The following is a 22,452-nucleotide window of genomic DNA, read 5'->3' as shown; positions in this document are numbered from 1 at the left end:
AAAAACCTAAAAAAAAATAAAAAAAAAAAAAAAAAAAGCAAAAGAAAATAAGCTCAAATATTTCAAAGAGTTTTTGTACTCACATAGTTAGAAAAATGTTACAACAGTGAGAAAATTAGCTGTTATATAAATATCTAACTACATGGAAATTATAGACTATGGTATATCCACAAAATATAATCTTAACTTATTAAAAATTCACAAAGGGTAATATTAATAGAGAAACATGTTTATAATAAAATGTTAAGTAAAAATAGTATATAAAAATATATAAGATTTAATTATAATATTAAAAGAGAACAAACAAACAAAAAAATAAAAGCCAGAAAACAAAACTTATATAGAGAATTAAATGATGAGAAAGTACTCTATTAGTGTTAACAGCAATTATTGCTTGAGTGGTGAGTATGGCTTACTTCCTTTTTCTACTTATTTCTTCCTCTCCTCCCTCCTTACTAGAGTCCTTAATAAATAGGCAGCTTTTCTCATAAAAAATAACTTGAAATCATAATTGGTCTTTATATCTTAGTGCATTAGGATATAATCATTATATACAATGCTTCCTCCTAGGATGACAATTTCTATAAGCAAATAATTACTTGGATGGTATATAAACTGTACCCACAGAATGAATCACTGGAGGGCAGGATGGCCACTGAGGTGACCAGACAGGTGTAGAAGTACAACAGCCATAATTAGATTGTACAGTTGCCTGAGACTCTAAAAAAGTAAGAGGAAAAAAATCATTTTCATCTCATATACTTTATACAATAACCAGCAATTTAATTAGAGCTTACATTCATGCTTTTAAAAATATCATTTATACTAACCAGAACCAGACACAGAATGGCAAGATACAGAAGGAATTCCATTAGGGTTGTTCTTTGAAGCCAAGTTATTCATCAGTGACATTTGAGTCTGCACATGCTCACAGAGGGCTTGGTATATTATGGGTGAATACATTCTATAATGATCTTGCAATGACCAGTTTTGTGCTATGTCTGATGTTTCTCTTTTATTTCCAGCAGAAGCTTCATTAGGTATCTGTTTCTTATTATCTGAAGATACTAATGTGAAGAAAAAAAGGTTCCTGAAATATGATTCTTCAAAAACTTTTACCATATCTTAGGGGAAAAAGAACTCTCAGAAGTAGTTCAGTTCAAAGTATACTTCACAGAAGGGCTTTATCACTATTACCTGACCTTAAAGAAAATCACTTCAAATTCCCTTTTGAAAATAACTAACAAAAGTAAGTTTCCTCAGTCTAAAACCATATATATTAATTCTTTAAGCCTATATTGAATGTTACTTATAACATCTCTCCTTCACTTATAATACATCTCATAAGGGTTTTATACTGTCCCTAAAGTCCAATAAAATTCCTTCACCTTGACCCATGCCCTCAGAGAAAAATGGAATAGGAAACTCAGAATACCTTGTAACAATTTTAAGGCTTTGAAGAAAAAAAAAAATCAGATCTTCGAGACCCCCCCCAAAAAAACCTTAATCTACACATTGAACTCCCCAATATCCATCTCAATCTGGCATATAAAGTTACATAAAAGTTTTTCCAACTATCTTCCCACAACCTCCAACTCAAGATTTTCATTCTTGCCAAGCCAATTTAGACACCCAACAAGCTTTTCTCACCTGCCTATGATATTGCTCATGATAAACCATTTCTTCCAATTCAGTTCCACCCACTCACCAACGTTCTTCTGCAAGCTTCCCTCTTCCATGAAGTCTTTTCGATCCAAACATTCCAGTCCAATAACAGCTCTTCACCACCCCAGAGCACATGCTGCCTATGCAAATCATCACTGACATACTGCCCCATAGTGCTTATCTTTCTTTCTCTACTAGCCTCTTCAGGCAGGACTACACCTTATTCTTCATACTTCATTATTTTCTCCCAAAGAGCCTGGTATTAGTTTATGTACAAAGTAGAAATCTGCTATTGATAAACAAATCAATGAAAAGAAAACAATTTTTCTACCTAGCTCTACCCTACAGGTTGGTATGAAAATCTTAATTCTATTTCTCTAATAAGATTCTATCTCAAATACCTCAAATGCTTTTAAAAAAAAAAAAGGCAAGGTCTTGGTGTGTCATGACCATGCTTCTGGCTCCCAGTAACTGGGACTACAGGTACATGCCACCACACCTGGCAGCTCTTTCAGGCTGCTATGATCCTAGCTGTCTCAGCCTCCAGAATACCTAGGACTACAGGGATATACTTTGCTCAGCTTTCCCAAATGTTTTTTATAAACTACTAACAGAAATGAGAATGTTCTGGTTAATCAAAGGTTATCATGATAAAAAATAAATTTAGAAAAATATACAGTGTTAGGTAATACCTACCAAAGGTAAATATACATATCCTATGACACAATAATTCTTGTTTATAAATTCCATACATGGTTTAATGGCATCAAAAATTAGTCCACTTTGGGATTAAAATAAACATTTCCACTTTGGGAAATTGCATTGTAAGTAAACAAGCTAAAGGAGCCAGCAGATGGCTTAGTGGTTATGTTGCTGGACTTCCATATGGCAAATCACGGTTTGAGTCCCAGACCTGGCAGCCTGAAACTCATGCCTGGCACATATATGCGCCTAAGATCCAGGAGGATAATACAGGAGAAAGGACTGCGGCATGGCCATCTCCCCTACAGGGTGATTTCTCACTTTCGTCCCTCTCTCTGGAGGGAGAGTGCATGCCCTAAAGCAAAAAAAAACCTCTCAAAAAAAAAAAAAGCAAAAGAAAATAAGCTCAAATATTTCAAAGAGTTTTTGTACTCACATAGTTAGAAAAATGTTACAACAGTGAGAAAATTAGCTGTTATATAAATATCTAACTACATGGAAATTATAGACTATGGTATATCCACAAAATATAATCTTAACTTATTAAAAATTCACAAAGGGTAATATTAATAGAGAAACATGTTTATAATAAAATGTTAAGTAAAAATAGTATATAAAAATATATAAGATTTAATTATAATATTAAAAGAGAACAAACAAACAAAAAAATAAAAGCCAGAAAACAAAACTTATATAGAGAATTAAATGATGAGAAAGTACTCTATTAGTGTTAACAGCAATTATTGCTTGAGTGGTGAGTATGGCTTACTTCCTTTTTCTACTTATTTCTTCCTCTCCTCCCTCCTTACTAGAGTCCTTAATAAATAGGCAGCTTTTCTCATAAAAAATAACTTGAAATCATAATTGGTCTTTATATCTTAGTGCATTAGGATATAATCATTATATACAATGCTTCCTCCTAGGATGACAATTTCTATAAGCAAATAATTACTTGGATGGTATATAAACTGTACCCACAGAATGAATCACTGGAGGGCAGGATGGCCACTGAGGTGACCAGACAGGTGTAGAAGTACAACAGCCATAATTAGATTGTACAGTTGCCTGAGACTCTAAAAAAGTAAGAGGAAAAAAATCATTTTCATCTCATATACTTTATACAATAACCAGCAATTTAATTAGAGCTTACATTCATGCTTTTAAAAATATCATTTATACTAACCAGAACCAGACACAGAATGGCAAGATACAGAAGGAATTCCATTAGGGTTGTTCTTTGAAGCCAAGTTATTCATCAGTGACATTTGAGTCTGCACATGCTCACAGAGGGCTTGGTATATTATGGGTGAATACATTCTATAATGATCTTGCAATGACCAGTTTTGTGCTATGTCTGATGTTTCTCTTTTATTTCCAGCAGAAGCTTCATTAGGTATCTGTTTCTTATTATCTGAAGATACTAATGTGAAGAAAAAAAGGTTCCTGAAATATGATTCTTCAAAAACTTTTACCATATCTTAGGGGAAAAAGAACTCTCAGAAGTAGTTCAGTTCAAAGTATACTTCACAGAAGGGCTTTATCACTATTACCTGACCTTAAAGAAAATCACTTCAAATTCCCTTTTGAAAATAACTAACAAAAGTAAGTTTCCTCAGTCTAAAACCATATATATTAATTCTTTAAGCCTATATTGAATGTTACTTATAACATCTCTCCTTCACTTATAATACATCTCATAAGGGTTTTATACTGTCCCTAAAGTCCAATAAAATTCCTTCACCTTGACCCTAGCCCATGCCCTCAGAGAAAAATGGAATAGGAAACTCAGAATACCTTGTAACAATTTTAATGCTTTGAAGAAAAAAAAAAATCAGATCTTCGAGACCCCCCCCAAAAAAACCTTAATCTACACATTGAACTCCCCAATATCCATCTCAATCTGGCATATAAAGTTACATAAAAGTTTTTCCAACTATCTTCCCACAACCTCCAACTCAAGATTTTCATTCTTGCCAAGCCAATTTAGACACCCAACAAGCTTTTCTCACCTGCCTATGATATTGCTCATGATAAACCATTTCTTCCAATTCAGTTCCACCCACTCACCAACGTTCTTCTGCAAGCTTCCCTCTTCCATGAAGTCTTTTCGATCCAAACATTCCAGTCCAATAACAGCTCTTCACCACCCCAGAGCACATGCTGCCTATGCAAATCATCACTGACATACTGCCCCATAGTGCTTATCTTTCTTTCTCTACTAGCCTCTTCAGGCAGGACTACACCTTATTCTTCATACTTCATTATTTTCTCCCAAAGAGCCTGGTATTAGTTTATGTACAAAGTAGAAATCTGCTATTGATAAACAAATCAATGAAAAGAAAACAATTTTTCTACCTAGCTCTACCCTACAGGTTGGTATGAAAATCTTAATTCTATTTCTCTAATAAGATTCTATCTCAAATACCTCAAATGCTTTTAAAAAAAAAAAAGGCAAGGTCTTGGTGTGTCATGACCATGCTTCTGGCTCCCAGTAACTGGGACTACAGGTACATGCCACCACACCTGGCAGCTCTTTCAGGCTGCTATGATCCTAGCTGTCTCAGCCTCCAGAATACCTAGGACTACAGGGATATACTTTGCTCAGCTTTCCCAAATGTTTTTTATAAACTACTAACAGAAATGAGAATGTTTTGGTTAATCAAAGGTTATCATGATAAAAAATAAATTTAGAAAAATATACAGTGTTAGGTAATACCTACCAAAGGTAAATATACATATCCTATGACACAATAATTCTACTCCTATGTTTACCTAACAGAAACGATGCCTATGTCTACTAAAAGACAAGAACAGGAATGTTCACATCAACTTTATTTGCAGTAAGCAAAACATGAAAACAAAAAGATAGAAATATAAATTGTAGTATACTCACATACTCAAATACTACACAACAATGAGGAAAAAACTATGACAAAACTACCTGGATAAATTTAACAGACATAAGGTTGAGTGAAAGATGTCAGACATAAGAGTACATACTGCACTATTGCATTTAGATAAAGTTCAAAAACAGGCAAAAGTAGCAAATGAAGACAGAAGATAGTAAAGTGATTACCCAAGGATGAGTATAGGTGGTGGTGATAATACTGACAGGAAGTGAGACTTGTATGGTACAGAAATGTTCTATGTCTTGATCTGGGTGGTGACTATATGGTTATATACATATTCAAAAACGTATTGAAATTCATTTATTTTTAAATTACTTATGAAAATTATTCCTTAATTTTCCAAAAACTGAAAAAATAAAATTAAAAAAAAAATGGTATAGGGCCAGCGCATGGCATGGTGGTTAAGATGGCTAGATCCCACAGGGTTGACATCACGGTTCAAGTGCCAGACCCAGCGGCTTAAAAACACACTAGACATATTTACGTACATGTCCAAAATCCTGAAAGGAGAGAGAAATGGAAAAGGGATTCTGGCGTGACCAATCCCTCTGGGGAGCACTCTTTTGCTCTCTCTGTGTCTTTCTGGTGAATGCATGCACCTTCTGGCAAATTAAAAAAAAAAAAAAAAAGCATAGAGTCCCCTAGAATTTATTCCTATGAATACAGTTCTAAGGCAAATACAACTCCTAGTTGAGTAACTTTTGGCAAATTACTTAACCTCTCTTGACCTACTCTTCCTCATTAGAAAAATGGTGGTAAGAATACTTCCTAAGACTCATGAGAGTTAAATAAAACTTGGAAAGTTTTTAAATCAGTGTCTAGCATACAGTAAAAACTCAATAAATTAATATCACACCACATAGATGCAACTCTTTTTTTTTAATTATGTTACTTAACTTTATTTTTATTCATTTACTTATCTTAATTTGACCAAATAAGAACAGAGTGAGAGAGAGAGAGTGAGAGAGAGAGAGAGAAAGCACGCCTTCAGGTCTAGGACTTGAGCAGCAGTTGGCCATGTGGGAGTCCAGTGCCTGTAACCACTATGCCACCTGCCAGCCTTCTAGATGCAGTAGAGTTTCATATGGACTGAGTTTATACAGGAGCAAAATAGGTCATTTTAACTCAAACTTTGTCTTAAGAAAGACAAGTAAATATGAGTACACATCAAAAACTTAATGGAAAAAAAAGTATGGGTTTATTTTGGTACAAAAAATGTTGAAATCCATGAAGTTTTTTTTATCATATGCATTCTCCTTGAACTTTTTCTGGTATTTCGTATTCATAAATTTTGCTATCAAATAGCAATAATATACCTTTGAATATATTCACTCTGAGGTGATCAAAACCAAAAGCAGTAACAGTTATCTTCACTAAACAGATAAGCTACAACAAAACTGGGTAATAAATTTCTATAAAGCAAATATTTTTTTCTTACTGGAAGCATAATTTGGTAATAAATCCAGTGGAAAAGTATCCTCTAAAATATTTGAACTTTGAATCTAAAAGCAGGATGACTGTCTAGCACATGGTTCATCCTTTCCTGTTGATTCCTAGGTTTCTCTCCTACTGCTGGATTTCTTCGGTTCCTTATAATTGTCTGGTTTGAAAAATTCTCACACTTCACACTCTCAGGTCCTTCCTAGGGATTGGCTTTCATTCGCCTTCTTTTCAAGGAGTTGTTTTCACAGTCTCTGATAAAGCTGAGCTATAATATTATGCCTCTACCAGCAGATGTCATCATCCAATATAAATTAATAAATTCCAAATATATTTCTTAAAAATCAAAGTTTGAGTTAAAATGACTTATTTTGCTCCTGTATAAACTCAGTCCATATGAAACTCTACTGATAAGGCTTGGGTACTTGTATTTAAGGGATAAAGTCTTAAAACAAATCCAAGGCAGATTAAAATCCATAAACGGATATAAAAGATTACATTTATGTTAGTACCATACAGTTTTAAAATGAAACCAACCAAGAACAAAATAAACCCATTACTACACAAAAACAAATGAAGTATACTTTATTGTTCATGTTAATTACACCAAAGCACCTTACTCAGAATTTTACCTATCAATCAGAAGGCACTTGTTTGATAGCACTGACTGTTGCACAGATGGACAAGCATTGTTTGACAAGTATATTATTTTTTCCATCCAGATAGAGCCAAAAAGTAAAGGCGCAGCAGGCCAGGAGTGAGATGGTCTCACCACATCTACTCAACTCTGCTCAAAAGCAGTCATGAAAAATACATGACTAAATTAGCATGACTATGTTCTAATAAAACTTCACTTATAAAACAAAATAACTAAATATTATTTATAAAATGTAACTGGTTGTGATGTGCTGACCCCTCGTTTAGACTGATGTTGTCTAATAAAAATATAATGCAAGCCAGAAGTATAATTTAAAATTTCCAATAGCTACATTAAAAAGAGAAAATAGGCAAAATTACCTTTTGTAATATTTTATTTAAATCCATATATCTGAAATATTAACATGCTGACAGTAATAATATAAAGAACTGAGATATTTTATTTCTGTATTAAGACTTCTAAATCCAGCCTGTATTTTACACAAAGCACATCTCAGTCTGGATGTTAAAATGTCATCAGAAATACATGATTTGTGTTTAGTTAATACAAATTAAAATTGAAAAGATTGTTTCATATTCCCAAGTTATTCCAAATACAGTTATAAGTGTTATAACTGGGAGCTCAGTCTCAGTGGTACACACTGTTAAGACACTGCTAATTAGAGACTGAGGTTCATGGGAGCTCCAGGTTCAATTACCAGCCCAACCTAAACTGGCTGCCTCTAACCCAAGGTAATGGCAGGCTGGGGCAGGAGGATTGTGACATAGGGACATCTTGTCAAAAACCTCTCTCATTAAGAAAACAAAAGTTCTGGGGCCAGCAGGTGGCATGGTGGTTAAAACACTAGATTCTCGCATGGCCAACAACAGTTCAAGTCTCAGACCTGATAGCCTAAAAATCGCACCAGATGCACGTGTGTGCATGCCCAAAATCCCAGAAGGGACTGTGGCTTGGCCGTCCCTCTTGGTGGGAGGGACTTCTTACTGTCCCTCTCACTGTTTCTCTATCTCCTCTCAGGCGAGCACTCTCACCATATGGCAAAAACCTTAAAAAAAAAAAGAAAAAGAAAAAAGTTTTGTAACTGAATCAAGTATTGATTTTCTAACTTAAATTTATATTACTTAAAAATAAATAACACTAAACTCTTGACTGTATTACTAATATTTCAAGTACTCAAAATCCACATACGGCTAGTAGTTATAAGAGAACATGAAGCTCAATGCAACTGGCCTTCAGGACAAGGACTGAAGTGAGTTGTTTCCCCTACCTTAATTCTCTTAACTCCAGAACATATGGAACTACTAGTCCTATAAATGTTCTAGCTACACTTTCTCGACCTCTTTGCCTGGATCCTAATCTATTAATCTCCTGTTCTATTGCCTTGGATGATTTCTACATTTTCACCACTTGCCTAAGCTAAATTAAGGCATGTAGTGTAGTACTGCTGATATATCTGGCTCACCTGGGCTGTAGAACTAGCTAGTTCAGTTCTTCTCCATCTGAACTTCCATTATGAACTTTTCATCTCCATCTGGGCTATTTTGTTCTATAGGCCTCAAAGGCACAACATAATCAAAACTTGTTTGCTTAATTATTATACTTAATCACATCAAAATAATCAACTATGAGGGTGTAAAATACCCTTAACCAAGGCTCATCAGAAGACTCTTATCAATGCAAACTAGAATTTTACTTCTTAGGTACCATGTATCCTAACTGTGCAGCTCATTAAGTTGGTCTCTTGAACTAACTTAGAAGATACGCATATAAAACAATTCATTATCTATGGAAAGAGTGGCAGAGGAAACAAAGACAACTACATCTCCCAAATGTCATTCTGAATTAAAACCTTTACTCCTACAAAACCCAGACGTAGCCTGTTACTACTTTTATTCCTATGGGAGTGATTTTAAGCAAAGTGACTATTTAGCATTTAGAAGCAGACTAGAGAGACTCATAACACACATACACCTGAATTACCAACACATTATTAAAAGATAACTGCACAATCCTGATAGTTTATTGAAATCCCCAGAACTACGAATTATCTCTAAATAAATAAAAAATGCTTACATATTTTTTTCTGAACTACTGAAGAAATAGTATGTTTCTCTTGTCCTTTCTTTTTAGATCTGTATCTTTTGCCTTCTAAAGGTCTGGAAGTTGGTCTATTTTCTGAATAAGCTGTTTCTGAACCTATTAATAATTAAAACAAAAATTACTTAACTTTAAAAGAACTACTTGAGAAAAGGTAATCAACAAAGAAGCATTTCAAAAAATAAAACCTGAATCTTCATTTCTCAAAATGTCCCGCAGCAAAGAAACACAACCATCAAGTCCCTGTTCGGTTCCAGTCTGTAAAAAAAAGTCATTTATAATACATATGCATATATAATTTTGGTACAGAAAAATATATATATAGAGAAAGAGACATATATTATGAATTATGTACTTTTAAAACTTCTTTATTTATAGCAATTTATTATTCATAGAACACAGCTTTCTTTCTTTCTTTTTTTTTTTTGGAAAGGTTTTTGCTATGGGGCACGTGCACTCACCAGAGAGATAGAAAGCCAGAAATCACCCTCCAGGGGGGGATGGCCATGCCGCAATCCCTTCTCCTCCATTCTCCTCTTGGGATTTTGGGCATTCACGCACACGCGCCCGGCGTGAGTTTAAGCCACCAAGTCTGGGACTCGAATCGTGGTAGACTACATGGGAGTTCAGCAACATAGCCATTACGCTAACTGCTGGTCCCGAAAACAACAGCCTTCATATTTAGGGAAATTAATATTTTACCTTTGAATTTTATTCCTACTACTTTTATCTGAAGACTAATTAAAATAGTGTATATTGAATCTATTCAGTTTAATCTTACCTGACTTTCTGAATCAGAATGGATGGGATGGCCAGAATCTACGTTAAAACGTGATATTTTTCTTAACTGAGTCCTAGAAAACAATCTCATTAATATTCTTGCAAATAATATAAATCTTTTTTCCCAAAATATATTAGTAAGTAGTCATTTCCTTTCTGGCAAAGGTTGCATAAGAAAGCTTGTCTAACCACATAAATAGATTTATATAGGGTATTATGAAGATTATAAAGATAGTTAAAAACTAAAATGATTAACATGAGTAGATAGGGAAATGACTCCCCAGAGTGTGTGAAGGTGAGGCCCATCTAGTTTTCTGAGGTAAGCAAAATGTAGTTCAGCCCAGACTTGGAAAATTTTTTGACAAATCCTGAAAATATAAATTTAAGTACTTACCTTTTCTTTCCATTTGTTATTTTAACAGGTCCAGCATGCCTTCCTGAAGATACTACCTGTAGAATAATATATCATCTTATAGTAGATACACAAATATTTTTATATTACATTTTCAATAAGCTATCTTGATTTAAGCTGAAATGTCATTTTTTTTCTTAACAGTAACTTCCCATTCCATCTTCATCCTGCCTCTGGTGATCACCATTCTGCTTTTATTCTACAAATTTGACTACTCTAGGAACCTCGTAAGTGTAAGGTAGTATTGGTCCTTTTGTAACTGGCTTATTTCACCTAACAGAATGTCTTCGAGCTTTGATACATGCACCATGTATCAAAACTTTCCTCCCTTCTTAAGGCTGAATAGTATCTTATTGTCTGTATGTACTGTTATTCATTTTTTTTATAAATGTGCTCCATTTATAAAAAACTCCACAATTACAACAATTCTTATGAATTTGTTTTACACAAAATGTTAAGAAAGGGCTAGATGGTTGCACAAGTAGTAAAATATGATGCTCTGAAGGACTGACCCACATGGGAGGGTTCTGAGTTCACATCTGGGAATCTCCGAGTATGCTGGACATGCATATGCCCATGCGTGGAGACTGGCTCAAGCTGGAGGTGGATCTCAACATCAGGACCCTGTTGGGGGTGATGTCTCTCCCACTTTGTCTTTCCCACTCATCAAAGTCATAAACTTTAAAAAACATTTTACACAACCAATACACACACACACACACACACACACACACATATATATATTAAGGAACATATATATATATATGTATATATACATATATATATATATGTTCCTTAATTCTATTTAGGCTGAAAGGAAACTGAGACATTCTTTTAAACCAGAAGTACTTATTACAGTAAGTTTGGACTATTCTCAATCCCTAAACATATCCTACATTCAAGCAAATTTTTAGAAATAAACAAATTAATTCTAGGTACAGGACATAACTCTAGTTCCATTTATCTATGTTCTTTAGAATGCCTGTCAAGACTAGCACATGAAAACTACCGTTTATTTTTATGTGTATTTTCTTCTCACCATCTTTCTTTTTAAAAATAAATACCAATGTTGGGGGACCAGCAGTTAACGTAATGGCTATGTCACTGGACTCCCATGTAGTCGACTGCAGTTCGAGTCCTGGACTCAGTGGCTTAAACTCAGGCTGGATGCGTGTGCGTGCGTGCCCAAGATCCTGAGAGGAGAATGGAGGAGAAGGGATTGTGGTGTGGCCATCTCCCCTGGGGGGTGATTTCTCGCTTTCTGTCTCTCTTTCTCTCTCTTTCTGGAGAGCACACTCACCCTATAGGAAAAAAAACCTCTACAAAAAAAAAAAAGTAAAAATTAAATAAATAAATAAATAAAACACCAATGTTGTTGGTTTATTTACATTAAAAGTAATAAAAGTGGGGTACCTTTTTGTGTAGAGAAAAGATGTACTTGCTTTTACATTCATCTGTTGGATCTCCTGGAAAGTCAGGACACATTTTTGCATAGAAAAACACATCATGGGACCAGCAGATGATGTAATGGTTATGTCACTGGATACCCACACGGCCCACCGCAGTTCAAGTCCCACCAGACCCCATGACTTGAAACTCAGCAGGGCACATGTGCATATGTGCCCAGAATCCCGAGGATATCCCCTGGGGGGTTGACTTCTTGTTCTCTGTCTCTGTCTCTCCAGCAAGCACATGCATCTTATATCAAAAATTGAAAAAGACATCATGACTTTCTGACAACCTAATATTTAGAGTTATGCAAGAAAAAGTTAATTCTGGTTGCCTCTGAGGAGTAAAAGCAAATGCCTGGGAGGCAGAACAAGGAGACTTTCCATGTTATACCTTTTTTATCTTAACTTGATATTGGATAAATATAATCTCTATTCAAAGTACAATTTTAAAGACTTGAATTAGTCTCCTTATCTTGAATTTTCCCCTCCTTTTCACACCCTCTAGATATAGTACTGTTCACAATTTATGATTTTTTGAGACATATTTCCATATTTTATTTTTCTTAAACAAGGAGGTAACTTTTCATTTATTTTCTTTCATTCATGAGAGAGAGACAGAGATTCTTGACAGAGTCTTGTCATGGTGTAGTCCTCTCCCCAGCCTCCCCGTTAGACATGATCATGGACATTCCTAGTATATTCAGGTCAACCAAGGATGAGAACCCAAGCATCCCATTTTAGATAGAATCTGTCACAATACTCCTGCTTCAGCTTCCCGGCTGGAACTACAGCCATGAGCCACCACATCCAGCTCTTTTCTGTCAGGATTTTGCTATGTTGCCCAAGACAGCTTCAAGCTCCCAATCCTCCCACCTTAGCCTCCCAAGACACTTGGATTCCAGGCACTACCACCACCACACCTAGGCTTTAGGTTGGAGTGAATCAAACTGGGCTTGCCATGTGCTTCTGGTCTATGAAGCAGTATCTTAGCAGTACACATCACCACATCTGGGCCCGTATTTATTTACTTCATCCCAAGATAGCTTTGAGCATTAACTACCAAGTGTCTCTAAAGTTATACAAAATTTTTTTTGCTTGAATATGTACACCCTCCTTTTTTTTATTTTTTTTTCTTTTTCTGGAGAGGTTTTTTTGGTTTGATTTTGTTTTGTTTGTTTGTTTGTTTTTGCTATAGGGCGTGGGCGCTCACCAGAAAGACAGAGAGAGACAGAGAGCTAGAAAGAGAGAAATCACCCCCCGGGGGGATGGTCACACCACAATCCCTTCTCCTCCACTCTCCTCTCAGGATCTTGGGCAAGCACGCACACACGCCCGGCGTGAGTTTAAGCCACTGGGTCCAGGACTTGAACCGCGGTCAACTAAGCGGGAGTCCAGTGACATAGCCATTACACTAACTGCTGGTCCCACGCCCTCCTTCTAAGAATGCTACTTAGGGACCAAATTCTGTGGCCTGATGGCTAAGTCACACAGATCCCATATGCACAACTTCACAGAGTTCTGGACCCAGAGGCTTGAGAAACACACTGGGCATGTGTGTACGTGTGCCCCAAATCCCAAAATGAGGGAGACAGGGGAAAAGGGGTTGCAGTGTGACCATTCCCCATGGGGGCCACTTTCTCCTCTCTCTCTCTCTGGAGAGTACATTGAGAATATATTTTTAAATCTGGATTGTTATGAGTTATACGTCTTGCAGTAACTTGAAATGTGAAAGGTAATGAAGCCAGGTGTGAGACCCAGAATTGTAGGAAATAAGACCGTATAATGCAGCTCCACTGGTCTCTGTATCACACTCTAAGAGACTGTCCCCTTGAAATATCTATGTTGGCTGGAATTATTGTAAAAATATAAGCCATTACGATGCTGTTACACCTCAGATCAAGTCCAAAAACAACTACCATAATTATTGTCTCACATTTCTTAAAAAAAGATAATAAAGTACCCTGTCTAAGTGTATGGCACAACTGTTAAGATTATATATGTTATTTCTCCAAAAATATACACATGAAGCTATATTACAGAAAATCTGGTAAAGAAAATTTTACCACTTCTAGTTTTTGGTATTTCTTTATTTTGAAATAGTATAGATAAATCTTGTTATGTTTCATCCAGATTTTACAACCCTTCACATTTAACCACATTTGCTATATTCTCTCTCAGTATATATACATATACAATATTATTTTGTCTGAACCATTTCAGAATAAGCTGCAGACACAATTCTCTTTTATCCCTAAGTATTCTCTAAGAACAAAGTCATTCTCTAATATCACCATGGTATCAAAATTAGAAAATAACACTAATACAGTATTATAATCTAATCTATAGACCTTATTCACATGTCATCAATTATCCCAATGCTGTCCTTTATAGAAGAGACACTTCTGGTTCATGTCTAATCCAGGATCACACATTGCATGAAGTTGTCGTAGGTCTTTAGCCTCCTTTAATCTGGAATAGTTCCTTGGGCTGTCACTCATTGTCTTTTATAACCTTGACATATTTAGAGCCTGGGCCAGTTATTTTGTAGAATGTCCCTCGGGACACTTATAGATTTGTCTGATGTTTGCTCATGATTAGACTCGGGTATGCATTTTTGACAGAAACACTACGAAAAAGATGTGTCTCCTCAACATGAGCAGACACAGAGTTTGCCCTATTACTAGTGACATGAATTTGGATGGTTTAAGATGGTGTCTGCCATGTCGTCACTGTAAGACTACTATTTTACCTTTGTAGTTAACAAGCATCTGTAAGAGACGTTTTGAGACTAAGCAGATATCCTAATCCATCAGCTTTCACTAAGAGGATTTAGCTGTTGATGATCCTTGCCTGAATCAATTCTTACTGTATTTTCCCTCTACATTTATAAGTTGGCATTCAACTTTAGGAAAGCACTTTCAGTTTTTCCTTGCTTATTTGTTAGTACAAACTCATTGGTTTCCATTTTATTCAATGAGTTATGTGATCCATCATTATCACTATTTATTTTGATGCTCAAATTATCCCCGTCAGTGGATACAATCGGTGGGAGCCCCTTCAAGTTGGCTCCTGTATCATTTGATCATATCTCCATCATTTTTCCAGATGTTCTTTACTTGCTGCAACAAGTTCTCCAGGCTCATCTTTTCTTTTATTAATTGCCATAATATTTAACATAAGATACACCTCCTTAACAAAATATAGTATTGTTAATTATAAGCACAATGTTAGCAAATCTATAGAACTTATTCATCTTGCATAACTTATTCATATACTCATTGAATGGCAACTCCCGTTTCTTACTATCTCTAGAACCTAGCAACAACCTTTTTACTCACTGCTTTTCTAAGTTTGACTATTTTAGATACCTCATATAAGTACAGTCATGTAGTATTTGTTCTTTTGTGACTAGCTTATTTCAGTTAGTGTAACGTCCTCAAGTTTGTTCCCTGTTGTGGCATATGGCAGGATTTCCTTCCTTTTTAAGGCTGATCAATACTCCACTGTATGCATATATTTTCTTTATGCATTCATCTGTAGATACACATGTAGGTTGTCACCACATCCTGACTGTTACGAATAATGCTACAATGAGCATGAGTACAAATCTACTGAAGATCCTGATTGCAATTCTTTTGGGTGACCAAAAGTAAGACTGCAGAGTAAAATGAGAGTTCTATCCCTTTTTTAAAAAGAATTAATTTTTTATTCTTGTTTTAGGTATGTGTACTCACCAGAGACAGAGAGAGAGAGAGAGAGAGAGAGAGAGAGAGAGGGAAAGTGAGAAAGCAAGCCACCAGGTCCGGGACCCCAATTGCAGTTATCCATGTGGGGAGTACAGTGCCTTAACCACCACACCATCTGCTGGCCCTGATGGTTGTACTCTTAATTTTTTAGGAAATCACCATAATGTTTTACATTCCCACCAACAATGTATGAGGGTTCAAATTAAGATTCAAAGATTCATTCTTTCTTCATATCCTAACAGTTGTTTTTATTTTTTTAAATTAATATTCATCCTAACAAATATTAGGTGGTAACTGCTTGTGATTTCAATTAGCATTTCCCTGATCACTGATGTTTAGCATCTTTCCATATACTTATAGGCCATCAGTATATCTTCTGTGAAGAACCATGTATTCAAATTCCTTGCTTCTTTCTCTTTTTTTTGGAGAGGTCTTTTGCTATAGGGCGCATTAGCTCACCAAACAGACAGAGAGACAGAGATAGAAAGCGAGAAATCACCCTCCAGGGGGATGGCCACGCCACAATCCCTTCTCCTCCATTCTCCTCTCGGGATCTTAGGCATGCATGCACACTTGCCCGGTGTGAGTTTTAAGCCACTGGGTCTGGGACTCAAACCAGTCAACTACATGGGAGTCCAGCGACATAGCCATTACGCTAACTGCTGGTCCCCCTTGCTTATTTCTTAATTGGGCTGTTTTCTTGCTTTTGAGTGGTAAGAGTTCCTTACATATATCTGGAGATTAATTCTCAGACATATGGTTTGCAAATATTTTCTCCTAGTTTATAGGTTCCCTTTTCACTCTATTAATCATTTGCTTTTCTGTTGAAAAGCTTTGTAGTTTGATGTATCTATGCCCATCTTACAATTTCCTTGCCTCAGCTTTGGAATTGGCCCTTTCTTCAAGAAGATATGGTTCCTTTTGCGGAAAGGAACTAAGATCTAGGCACTAATATATACTTTGCTAGTGGGGCTGCCATTTTTTCAATATGCTTTTTTTTTTCTTTTTTAGTCATAATAACTAGATTCTTTTAGTTTCGAATCTTAAGTTTTTACTTTTAAATATTTTCCCATATTAACATTAAAAAAATCTTTATAATTGTATAATATTTCCTTGTGACTAAGTAATAAAATATGCCTTTGATTTGGTTCACATTTTTCACAATTAGAGAAACAAACTTAGGGGGCCAGCAGGTGGCGTAGTATCTGGGGTGCTGGACTCCACATGGCCAACTCTGGATTGAGTCCTGGACCTGGCGGCTTGCTTTCTCACTCTCATTTTCTTTCTCTCTCTCTAGTCAAACTAAAGAACAGTAATAAGTAAATAAAATTAAATAATTCTTTAAAAAACAAAACTTAGAATAAACTGTTTTGTATACAGTACTGAAAATAGCCTTTTCATATTTAGGATCAAAAGTATGTGAAAGGTTTTTAGCAGTTTAACGGCTCTTGATACAAACTTCAAAACTGCTCTCTAAAAGGAGTGCCCCAAATCACAATTTAAGAATCAAGTTTGTTTTAGCTCACACCTTCTACTAGGTATTCTCATTAAACTTTTAATTCTGTGGGGCCAGCAGATGACTGTAATGGTTACACCACTGAACTCCTACACAGTTGACCACAGATTGAGTTCCAGACCTGGTGGCTTAAAACTCATGCCAGGTGCATGTACGTGTATGCCCAAGATCTGGAGAAGAGAACGGAGAAGGTTGTGGCATGGCCATTCCCTCCCCACAACAAGGGATAATTTTTCACTTTCTGTTTCTCAGGTGAGTACGTGTGATCTATAGCAAAAACGCTCTTAAAAAGAAAAAACTTTGGGACCAGCAGTTAGCGTAATGGCAATGTCGCTAGACTCCCACTTAGTCGACCGTGGTTCGAGTACCGGACCCGGTGGCTTAAACACACACTGGGCGCATGTGCGTGCGTGCCCAAGATCCCGAGAGGAGAATGGAGAAGGGATTGAGGCGTGGCCATCCCCCTGGGGGGTGATTTCTCACTTTCTGTCTTTCTGTCTCTCTCTGTCTGGCAAGCGCACGCACCCTATAGCAAAAACCTCTCAAAAAAAAAAAAAACTTTTAATTTTTCTATTTGAGAAGAGTATTTCTTTCTTTTTCTTTTTTTGAGAGATTTTTGCTACAAGGGTACGTGTGCTCATCAGAGAGACAGAAAGCAAGAAATCACCCCCCAGGAGGGATGGCAATGCTGCTTTGCAATCACTTCTCCATTCTCTTCTTGGAATTTTGGGCACACATGCACAAGCACCTGGCGTGAAACGGAAGTTCAGCAATGTAACCATTTCACCATCTGTGGTCCCAGATATTTCTTTAGTAATCATACCTCTTAACATAAAATACAAGATACTACTACTTTTACAGAATGATTTAATGTTTACTGAAGCCTTTTGTTTCTATTTAATCCACATTCTACTGTCATTACTTTTGTGCAATGAGGATCAAAACTTCAGAAAGAAGGCTTGTTCAAAGTCATTATCTCTGTTAAGTTTAGGGTAATGTTTAAAAGAACAAACTCTGGCACCAGCTATGAGTCTACACCCCATTTATGTAGCTAACCGGCTGCATAACTTCAGGAAATTATCTGAACTTTCCATCCCTTAATTTCCTTTTATAAAATGATAATGGGACCAGCAGGTGACATGGTGGTTAAGGAATTTGACTCCCAGATGGCTAACTGCAGTTCGAGTTCCAGACCCAGCAGCTTGAAATTCATGCTGAGTGCATGTGTGTGGCTGTCCCAAATACCAAGAAAATGGAGAAAAGAAAATCACTAGCAGGGAACCGAAAAAAATTTAATATTCACACTAATGGGGAAGACAAAAATATAGGTGTGTTGATAAATGTAAGAGGACAAAAGAAACAAAGAGCTGCACTTATATAATGAGGAAAAAAGATCACTCTAAATGGGATAAGTGTGAAAACTAGATGATTCATTACCTGAAAATCTACTGTATGCCAGGTGCTATCCTAGGGCGCGAATAGACATAAAATAGTTAGGTAGCAAAAATAGATATATTAGCAATGTCTCTAGCCTGAAAAGTGGTTTAGGTTGATTACAAGGTTCAAAAGGGACGGTTCAGGAGCATACAACCAATAAAGTTGTAAACGGCCCTTGAGCTGCAGAACAGGAGACACAAAATGGCAATAACAGGCATAGAAGCGCATTCTAGGCAGAACAGAAAGCCCAAGGTACGGAAGCATGAGAGGCATGGTGCAACCAGGGCACTGCACAAGAAGCAGGTAAAGAGCGCTGGACGTAACTGGAAGAAGGGAGAGGCTAAAAAGGATTTTTTTTTTTGGAGATATTTTCTCTATAGGGCGCGAGCGCTCACCAGACAGACAGAGACATAGAGACAGAAAGCGAGTAATCACCCCCCAGCGGGGATGGCCATGCCACAATCCTTTCTCCTCCATTCTCCTCTTGGGATCTTGGGCACGCACGCACACGTGCCCGGCATGAGTTTTATGCCACCGGGTCGGACACGAACCGCGGTCAACTATGTGGGAGTCCAGCGACATGGCCATTACGCTAACTGCTGGTTCCCGTGGCTAAAAAGGATTTTAAGAAAAGAAGAAAAAAAGCTGTTGCGAGGCCAAAAAATGGGATTTACCCTGAAGAACACCTGCTCTCATGTCTGGTTTTAGGCAGAATCATCTAGTAGTTACAAAGTGGGACGTGCATTTGAGAGGGGCAACGAGAAAGACAGAGACGCTGGGAGACTTTAAAAAAATATATACCAGGGAACCAGCAGTTAGCGTAATGGCTATGTCGCTGGACTCCCACATAGTCGACCGCGGTTCGTGTCTCGGACCCGGTGGCTTAAAACTCACGCCGGGCGCGTGTGCGTGCATGCCCAAGATCCCGAGAGGAGAATGGAGGAGAAGGGATTGCGGCGTGACCATCCCCCCTGGGGGGTGATTTCTCGCTTTCTGTCTCTATGTCTCTCTCTGTCTGTCTGGCGAGCGCACGCGCCCTACAGTGAAAAATCTCTCCAAAGAAAAAAACCTATATACCAGTATATACCAGCAACCCTGACGGAAAACCAGCCAACAGCGGCACTGGTAGAAGAGCGGAGGAGCTGAATTTGACGCAACAAGGTACTGAAGCTAAGCGATCTTAAATCGTTCGACCAGCGGCCAAGGCTGGACTCGAACCCGGGCCTAACATCGAAGCCAGAGCTCTACCGGGCGATTTAAACAGAATATACAGCTACGGGCAGAGCGGCTGTGTGAGGATGGAAGGATTAAATGTCCTGTCCGCCCCGCTTTTCTGGCCCAGTATTTCGAATGTCGCCGCATTCTTTGTCTTTATTTTTTTTTGCGAGGAGACTTTCACACATTCCTCGGGCCGGGAACATCTTGAGTCCCTACCCACCCCACGGAAGGCTCCTCAGGCCCGCAGCCCTCACCTGGCCCGGTCGAGATCCAGACCTGACCATCTCTCGCCGCCTCAGAGCGTAGACGTAGGGAAGCGAAGCCGCACGGTAAATAGAATTAACCGCCGTGAGCTCCCGGCCCCCCTTGGCCCGCCCACTAAGCTTCCGCTTCCGGAAAGGAGTCCGTCGAACGCCCCGCTTCATCGTCTCGGGTGCCCCTCCCCAGCCTTTCTTCCGCTAAGGTCCTGAGAACTGGGCTTGCGCAACAGGCCCCTCCCCGCGCCCCCGCTCGTCACATTTGGGAGAAGCCAACCGATGGCGAGCTGGGCGGGGCCATTACGGGGCGGGGCCGCCCCGGGGGCGGGGCCAGACTGGGAGGGGTGGGGCGAAGAGCCGAGGCGCTGAACACCTGGAAGACCGGAGTTCAGGGTCCGGTCTCAGGGCCTTGAAGGTGGAGTACGGCTGCCTTTCTTCAGCTGTGAATGAGGGGTCTAGGACCCGCTGAGGCCAGAGTAAGGGACTGAGGTCTGGACGCATAGGTTTCAGAAGGAATTGTGTTAGCCTCTTCTCTTTGAGATTTAGCTCTTTTAGTTTGGAGTTTTGTGTGTGTTTTTGAATAATTTTATTCTTGATAGTCAATAAAAATCAAACAGCAATATCAAAATTATTCATGGTGGTCACTGATCTCAGAACGGTGGTCATTAGTTGGGATTTCCATTTTATTTCCATAAATTGTCTTTTGTGTCTAGGTATGTGTTGATAAGGAGCCGCAGAGTGCTTACTATTGACCTACTGCTCTAATTTTAATAGGAATTAGTCATTGGTACTTAAGGTATTACGTTTGGGGTTAGTATTTTAAATCTAGTTGGGAATAAATTAAATAGTTGATTTTTGTTTAATGGGGAAAAAGAGCTAACTTGTAAAAAGTCTTACAATTAATATTAAAGCCCAGGAACTAAAATGTATCCGCCAATACATTAAACACTGTTACAGAGGGCTTTTAGGAAATCAAGTGTGCATTTGGTAAATTTGGTTCTGAGTTAGACTGTGAAAATCTCTCCTTTCCCTGTCCCACTCATATGTGTTTAACATATTCACCTGAGATTCTAGTTTTGTTCTTAGTTAATTTGGTATTTTGAAACATCAGCTTTTCTTAATTAGTACATGTTAATTTTGGAAAGCATAAATTTAAAAAAAAAAAAAAACATCACCCATAACCTGACAGCTCAGGGGTTACCACACAACAATTTGATGCATTCTCTTTCAGACTTTTTCCATCTGTGTGTTTACATATAAATATCTTATAGCAGTACAGTGCAGTATTACTGTATCCTGTGTCTTGACAGCTCATTGATGTTGTTCCTCATTAATCTGCAGTTGTAAAATGGCTGCCTTGTGTGCCATTGTCCATTTTCCTCCTGTTTGCAGTTTTTATGCCCCCTTTTTTTCTTTTGTTTGTCGTGTGCTATTACAATGCTACAGTGGGCTGAGATCTGTAAATGAACTAGATGGCATGGAAACAGAAGTCTTCTAAACATGTGGAGATAGCATGATGTTAAGTTGGAGGGACCCAAAGGAGCTCTTGTAGTTAAACGAATGTCGCCGCATTCTTTGTCTTTATTTTTTTTTGCGAGGAGACTTTCACACATTCCTCGGGCCGGGAACCCCCTCAGTCCCTACCCACCCCACGGAAGGCTCCTCAGGCCCGCAGCCCTCACCTGGCCCGGTCGAGATCCAGACCTGACCATCTCTCGCCGCCTCAGAGCGTAGACGTAGGGAAGCGAAGCCGCACGGTAAATAGAATTAACCGCCGTGAGCTCCCGGCCCCCCTTGGCCCGCCCACTAAGCTTCCGCTTCCGGAAAGGAGTCCGTCGAACGCCCCGCTTCATCGTCTCGGGTGCCCCTCCCCAGCCTTTCTTCCGCTAAGGTCCTGAGAACTGGGCTTGCGCAACAGGCCCCTCCCCGCGCCCCCGCTCGTCACATTTGGGAGAAGCCAACCGATGGCGAGCTGGGCGGGGCCATTACGGGGCGGGGCCGCCCCGGGGGCGGGGCCAGACTGGGAGGGGTGGGGCGAAGAGCCGAGGCGCTGAACACCTGGAAGACCGGAGTTCAGGGTCCGGTCTCAGGGCCTTGAAGGTGGAGTACGGCTGCCTTTCTTCAGCTGTGAATGAGGGGTCTAGGACCCGCTGAGGCCAGAGTA

At 38.3% G+C, this 22,452-nt stretch overlaps 1 protein-coding gene across 4 annotated transcripts in view; it reads right to left on the bottom strand.

Annotated features, from left to right (window-relative positions):
* CCDC14 (coiled-coil domain containing 14) overlaps positions 1 to 22,199 on the bottom strand; it is a 50,348-nt gene extending 28,149 nt beyond the window's left edge. Inside the window, exons 1-7 of one of the 4 annotated variants that reach the window (XM_006154568.3) lie at positions 21,971 to 22,199; positions 10,646 to 10,701; positions 10,253 to 10,325; positions 9,660 to 9,729; positions 9,448 to 9,570; positions 3,551 to 3,787; positions 3,346 to 3,440 (exon numbers count right to left, since the gene is read on the bottom strand). In XM_006154568.3, the coding sequence (XP_006154630.1) occupies positions 3,346 to 3,440; positions 3,551 to 3,787; positions 9,448 to 9,570; positions 9,660 to 9,729; positions 10,253 to 10,325; positions 10,646 to 10,701; positions 21,971 to 22,141 (825 nt within the window). In that variant the 5' untranslated portion in view covers positions 22,142 to 22,199. Of the gene's footprint in view, positions 1 to 625; positions 721 to 830; positions 1,357 to 3,345; positions 3,441 to 3,550; positions 3,788 to 9,447; positions 9,571 to 9,659; positions 9,730 to 10,252; positions 10,326 to 10,645; positions 10,702 to 20,285; positions 20,515 to 21,970 lie in introns of those variants that run through there. The other 3 variants (XM_006154567.3, XM_014590174.2, XM_006154569.3) reach the window with 3 other exon arrangements.
* Between the last annotated feature and the right edge of the window lie 253 nt (positions 22,200 to 22,452).

The sequence above is a fragment of the Tupaia chinensis genome, unplaced genomic scaffold (genome assembly GCF_000334495.1).
Source record: "Tupaia chinensis unplaced genomic scaffold, TupChi_1.0 Scaffold000415_1, whole genome shotgun sequence".
In the NCBI taxonomy this organism is placed as follows: domain Eukaryota; kingdom Metazoa; phylum Chordata; class Mammalia; order Scandentia; family Tupaiidae; genus Tupaia; species Tupaia belangeri.
The sequence above is the reverse complement of the archived record's forward strand: the minus strand, read 5'-3'. Positions and strand labels throughout refer to the sequence as shown.